This window comes from Lipophrys pholis, assembly GCF_963383615.2.
Source record: "Lipophrys pholis genome assembly, chromosome: 9".
Classification (NCBI taxonomy): Eukaryota; Metazoa; Chordata; class Actinopteri; order Blenniiformes; family Blenniidae; genus Lipophrys; species Lipophrys pholis.
Genome location: NC_137639.1, coordinates 23816711 through 23823824, shown reverse-complemented (window position 1 = coordinate 23823824; position 7114 = coordinate 23816711). Strand labels below are relative to the sequence as shown.

The following is a 7114-nucleotide window of genomic DNA, read 5'->3' as shown; positions in this document are numbered from 1 at the left end:
TGGACACCGAAGACTGTTTGACCTTTTGATAATACAGCTAAATTGTTCAATGTAATCCCTTTACACAAACTAATACCTCAAGTTTTGATAAAATTATGGTCTCCCAAATTGACCTGTAACATACATAATCTACCTGGGGGGGGGGGGGGGGGGGGGGGGGGGAATCCCCCAAACATATATAGCTTTAAATCCAAGTTATCCAAATGGCAAAACTCAAACAAAAACCCTTAAGGACGTGTAGAGCAATCACACAAAAAATTGAAACAACACAAAGATAGAAAAATTATCGAGTCGAAACGAAGGATTAGCAGTGACATAAATTGTGACAGATTGTCTACAAAAATGACTATATTTGTAATATATATATAAATATACAAAAAGTTGTATTGTTTTTTGTGGTTGCTTAGTATCTCTTTCAGGACAGATATGGTAATTCCCAGCAGGACCACAATGAGACTTGTTTGTGCCTTCATGAAATACAACCACAGTCTGTTATGTTCACAGACTGCAAATATGCTGACATGATATTTGGTTTATGTTTAGGACTCTGTTTGCCAACAAGTTAAGAATGTAACCTCAAGGCCCACGCCCCAACAGATATTAAATTTACCAACAAACATTGTAAAAGCAACCTGCAGGACAGGTAAAGCTCTCTAAAAGAGAGGAAAACACATGCATGTTTAACTTTGACAGAGTTCTTAAAACAGCTTTTGTCAATCCTTGTAGGATTGGATTTACATACACTTCACTATTACATACAACTAGAGCTGAAAGGTCAGTCCATGAAATGCATACAAGTTATTTATGTTTTGTACAACATTTTACATTTTGACAAAGTTAGAGACAAAATACTTAGAAAACAATACAGCAAAAAGTCTGTTAGAGGTACTTTTGGGCTTCAGATAAAGTTAGAAGATAAATGTACAGGTTTTACAAGGTGTTTGCTTCCAGTTGAAGTTCATAATTTTGCCATCTGTAGCACTGAGTTTGACCCAGAAATTAGTCATACTCAGTCACTTCTCCACTTCAATAATCACTCCGTCTGGAGTAAGAAATAACTTGTGTTGTTGAAGTGCATGCCTTCCATCCGCTGTTGTGTTTCTTCTTCTTCCTCTTCTTCATTTTCTTCTTTGTAAATTGGAGGGTCAAATGTCACCAGAGCCTGCCCTTCCGGGGCTGCTGTTACAGCGGGTGGAGGTGGAGGCGTAGGCGCAGGCGGAGGCACTTCGCCAAACTGGGTGATGAAGCCAAGACTGTGGAGCTTGGACAGAAATCTGTTCTTGTGTCTAAAATAAAATAAATAAATAAACAAGTTGGCAGAAGCAAGAAATGTAACTTGTACAGACTTTGACTTTAATTCAGATCATTTTATGTGACAAAGTTTTTGTGGTAGTAAAGAGAATTTTATTATCTATAGTGAACTTGATCCAAATGTAAAAGACACAGATCTCTTCACCTGAAGATGTAGACAGTCAAAATGAGAGACAACAGGGCAAAAAGTCCGACAACCCACAGGGCAAAGCGTGGCCCCTGGGAAGCCTCCGGGGCAATAACTGTGGCAAAAGAAGAGGGAGACTTTAACAAATTGCGTGTGTGTGTGTGTGTGTGTGCGTGCGTGCGTGCGTGTGTGTGTGTCTCCAGTGGCCAATTTGTTGTTGAGCCTCAGTATATGATAATATGATGACATTGTTTCCTGTTAAAGCCCGGTGGGGGCAGAGGGGATTTTCTCAGCACTAACAACATGCAAGACTTCCTTCTTTTTTGTCGCTTTACAGTTGCGTACACAAACACACATGCGATCAACAGTGTTATTTTTGTGTCTGGTAGCAGGCTTACCAACGGGCTCTGGCTCGGATCCAGAGCCCGAGACTTCGAACACGTCGGCGAGGTCAAACTGTTAGTCAGACAGTGAATCGAGAGGAAAAGTTAAACATAGAACATAAATGACTTCTTTTTACGTGAACAATTGAGAGTTCAGGGTCTTACCACTTGGGTGGACAAGTCATCAATCACTGTGACGGCAACTTAAAAAGAGAAGAACATCCAGAGACACATAAATATACACCACTCGTCATCATGAGAGAATTTAGAAGTATTTACAAGATGAAATTGTGATGTCTATTTAGGAGAGGAACTGGAAGACAGAGGAATACATTTATTTAGATTTTTAAATACAAATGGATTTATTTTTTCAAAGTTTCTGTATAAACATTTAAAAAGCAGATACCATCAGCAATGGAAGTGACAAATTCCAAATACTCAAGTACTTTTATGAGTTACCATAAATACTAAATATGAAAGTAGATTTACACCATAAAAGCAGCTTTTCCTATTTTCAAAACTGGAAGCAGCAACTGAGTATACCCACACATAAAATTGATATTAAAACCTATTATTAGGCTGTTTAATAAACAATAACACGAAAGAAATTTCCAAAGTGTCATTTCTATATACTTTTTCTGTTTGAGAAATTTAATTTGAATGTGGATATTTTATTTATCTGGGCCGAAAAACATCAGAAAAAAAGGAAGTATCATACCTGCAAATTACTTTAATGTATCCGTAACATTGAGTGAACAAATTTATTCAAATGAAAAGGAAAGTTCAAAAGTTTTAAAAAGTATATCAGAGGCTGTTTATAGATGGAAGTACGTTTCTATAGATTCCACTGATGATACGATCAGCAACACATATGATGTAACTCCATTCCTTGAATTCAAACTACAGGGGTTTGTCATATGAGTGGCGTCAAAAATCAAGACACGTTTTAAATTTAGACTGAGCTTAAAGTTGGTATAAATGACAATAAATAATCCAGGGTTTGCCAAAGCAACATCAAATGCTATTTTGTGTAAATCTGCGGAATATTTTTTAATGAGAGATCGAGAATAAATAATAAACTTGATTGTGAACACACACTTTTCATGGTCAGTGTGTGTGTGTGTGTGTGTGTGTGTGTGTGTGTGTGTGTGTGTGTATATTTACCTGTCCAGCTCCTTTCATAGACAGGTGTGCTCCACTCACTCCACTGCCCATCGTACTCGTCCTTCGCTCTGAGCACTATCATGTACTTGACACCTGGAATCGCATCAGTGATGGTGTAGGAGCGCCAGCCCTCAATCGTCCTCTTCTGTGTGAACACATGAAGATCGATTGATGGATTTTATTGCCACAGTCAGAGAGATAAAGGCCACGGACACTCTGCAGACTACAGACTGCTGCACTCACTTGGGCATACTCAAGTGAGGACTTGACAGGTCGATATTGGAGCTCATAGATGAGAGCGTAGTGGCTGTCTTGCTGCTTCCACGATGAAGGTAAATTCCAGCTGACCTTCATCCTGGACTGGTGTCCCTCCTCCTGCTGGACCGACACGTTTGATGGGGGTTCCGGCTTTACTGAGGACAGAGAATACAGCTTTCAGTTGACGATCAGCAAAAACCCACAGTGAGTTAGACACGACCACCTACAAATGTCCAGAGGTGTGAAGTGCAGCAGGTTGCTGGTGGCGCTCCCCGTGATGCTCGTGACGCACAAGTAGGCCATGTGAAGGGTCCTCTGCTCGTCGTCATTGTAGTCCAGAGCACACCAACAGCGGGAGCGCTGGGACGAGTATGAGCAAGGAAAACGACTGAAGGTTGGGCGGATTGTCGCACTGAAATAGGGAGAGATACGTAAAAACAAACATTTATAAAAGAAGGGATGACGTATTCACACAGAAAGGCCTCAAACCCTGTGGAGTGGAGTGTGTACGAACATTTTGTTCAGAAGGAGGTAACAGGTAGGGTGTTTGACCACGGGCTGCCGAGGCGTCCATTCACAGCGGATTTTACTGCTGGGCGACCTCTTATAGCAGAACAGAGAGGGACTCTCAGGAGGATCTGCAAGGAAGAAACATGTATAGTATATATGTATAGTATAGTATAGTATACATAGTATAGTTATATACAGTGTGTAGTTCCTATTCATCACTTTGATACATGTACAAGCTCACATGACTATAAGAATCTGATGTATTCTTATTCTTATTCTTATTCTTATTCTTATTCTTATTCTTATTCTTATTCTTATTCTTATTCTTATTCTTATTCTTATCTTATTCTTATTCTTATTATTATTATGATTATTATTATTATAATTATAATGATCATATAGTGCTATCTATCTATCTATCTATCTATCTATCTATCTATCTATCTATCTATCTATCTATCTATCTATCTATTTATTCATTTTAATTCATTAAACATACTTTTTTGTTAGTCTTGGGGTTTTTACTGTTTTGCATATTTAGATTGACTAAAATATGTCTGTATGTTTTACAAATACCTTTGAAGCACTAATAGTTGAGGTTTATTGTCTGAAATGTGTCATGTCGATGAAGACTGACTGACCGTTTAACATTTAAATGAATGATGTGTCATTAATGTTACTCACCTGCCACAATGACTTTAACAGAGAACCTCTCCCTGCCTGAGTAATGACATGCGTATTTCCCCGAGTCTGTGAGTCTTACTGGAGACAGACTCAGAGAAGCGCCATTCCTCCCGAATGAGATTTCTCCCCAGTCAGTGTCTCCTCTCGCCACGGCGGTCTTGTTCCAGCTCCACTGAGGCCTTGACCTTAGTCCTCTTGTTACCCTGCTGCCTTCCTCCCCCTCCTCATCGCCATAATCACTCTCCACCTCCATCTCTTCATCCCCCCAGTCTGATTCCCCTTCAAACTGTGTGCTTGCTCTGGATGTCTGGACCAGATCAGGGGAAGCTGTGAACGCTGGGTCCATGTTGAGGCCTGTGTCAGTGCTGACTGCGGCCACAGCAGAGTCCGAGTGGTTCCCGTCACCTGCAGTGGCTTTTAAAGAGTTTTTATCACTTCGATTTAACACAATGGCTTTGCTTGTAAGCTTTTGACTGGTTGGGGTGACATTCAGAGAACTCTTTTTGTTGGCGTCTGGGCTTTTTCTGGTCAGGTTGACTTGGACTCCGTCTACCGTCACATGGCCCCTGCAGGTCAGGACCAGCTCACGACCTGGAGCTATGACCACAACACCAGGAGGAGGCTCTGCGGAGAAAAACAAACATACAAACTAGAACGGGCACTTGGTAGAGAGCGTACCTTCGCCAACGTCCCATTTGTCACTATGGAAACCAATGGAATACAAGGTTTTTTTGATCCACCGCACCACCCCTTCCATCATTTGTCATAGTCGTTTCAATTGCGTCATGTTATCACTGTTTGACAGTGATGATCACGCAATTTACAATTTATGTGTGACCCCCACCCCGCTGACATTTGACTCCCAACCGGTAACCAGGGTTATTATGTCACTACATCATGTGGCATATCAGGGGATAGGGAATTAAAACAGAACAGTTTGGCGTTGGTTTGACATCAATCGAATTAAAACTGACCGAGTTATGATGAAAATACGCTTTTGACGTCTTCGTGACCTTGACCTTTGACTAAATCGCGCTCAGTATTTAATGGGACCATCCATAGATAAATAACTGATGCCTGAGCATTTCATGCAATTTGAGTGAATAGTTTCTGCGAAAAGTTGGTAAAACACATACATACATCAAATACATACAAACACATAAATAAATGCAAATATGAATAAACAAATAAACAAATAAACAAACAAACCAATAAACAAACCAATAAATAAATAAATAAATAAATGACTAACTAAATAACATAACATAACATAACATAACATAACATAACATAACATAACATAACATAACATAACATAACATAACATAACATAACCTTCTCGGCCAACTTTTGTTGCCGAAGGTAATGAATTGGACTTCTGATAGAAACCACTGAGTGCTGACCTTACTTTATAGGTGAGTGTGAATTTAAAATGTGTTGCTTTTATACAATCACTGCATATTTACTTAATTTGTGCTGAATGTCATATTTTGTCACAGTTAATATTGGTCACAGCCACAACAGAGATCGGACACAACATTGCATAACTAAATCTGACAGCTCCCTGGAGCTTCCTCTTTGAATAGTCTTCATATAGTTTCTTTTTCAGTCCTGAGTTACACTTCCTTTGCATCATCCCTCATACTATTCAAATTTATAGCATTTTATTAAATCTTTAACATTGATTTCATATGGCCAAATATAACTTGAAAAACTCTTTTATCTTTTAGATTTTCTGGTCTCTTATCTATAGCCCAAAGGGCTTTTCAACTGCAGTCTGGTGAAGATGCAATTCAAAAAACACTCTAATGATATTTTTTTGTTTATTGCCTCATCTTCTGAATTCTCCCGTGAATCTTAAACTGGACTTCATATTCATTGCCCGTATTTACATTTTATTTGAAATATAAACACAATGAAAACATTTCATTTGGAGATTGAATTGAACATTATTTCCCGATTCCTATTAACTTCTGTTCAAATGTAGACTTTAAAGTTACTTCTTCAATCATTTATTTATGTTTTTAATATCGTAAACCCTTTTTCATATCCCACCTCTAATTTTATTTTCTATTCTTACGTAAATGAGCTAGATGGTTGCATTGACAGATTATTAATACTGAAATTACTTTTTTTAGCAAACGAACAATCAAAGTTATATTTTAATAAATAGAAATAGTTTCTTGCCTATAATTAATTACATAACAACCATAAAACCCTAACACGGGTGAATATCTATCGCGAGGTGCGTGATAACTGGACATTTCGGCAAAACAAAAAACATGTTTCAGAATTATTTCATGCGCCTGGTGTCGGTGGTGTCGGTGGTGTCCGTTTGACCTTCCACCTCCGAAATGACATTTAAAGTGAGAACGTACCTTTCCTGGGACAGACTCTGTCTGAGCCGCCGCGGCCCGGAGAGGCCCACAAGAAACACATCCAGAGGAGGAAAATCCACATGGCTGCTCCAGCAGGTCCTCACACCATCACTGACTGCACAGGTCACACAATCCCGGAGAGTCTGTCACATCGTGACAACCGGTAAGTCTCATTTTAGTCTCCCACAGCAGAGCTGAAGTTCCCCCGTTTCTCAGTGTGAGACCCGTTATTGTGAAATCCCTGCGCTCTTCCTCTTGTCGGGCGCCGTTACGCGGAGGAAATCCTCCTGGCGTCGAGA

General features: G+C 39.5%; 1 protein-coding gene across 1 annotated transcript; it reads right to left on the bottom strand.

Annotated features, from left to right (window-relative positions):
- Positions 1 to 494: 494 nt before the first annotated feature.
- On the bottom strand, positions 495 to 7072 carry il6r (interleukin 6 receptor). Its single transcript, XM_080470718.1, has 10 exons — positions 6816 to 7072; positions 4438 to 5061; positions 3758 to 3881; positions 3471 to 3655; positions 3229 to 3398; positions 2986 to 3130; positions 1987 to 2024; positions 1837 to 1894; positions 1457 to 1553; positions 495 to 1286 (listed from the first exon to the last, which is right to left on the bottom strand). The coding sequence occupies exons 1-10, from the start codon at positions 6895 to 6897 to the stop codon at positions 1034 to 1036; spliced, it is 1776 nt and encodes a 591-aa protein (XP_080326844.1). The 5' UTR covers positions 6898 to 7072; the 3' UTR covers positions 495 to 1033.
- Positions 7073 to 7114: the final 42 nt, after the last annotated feature.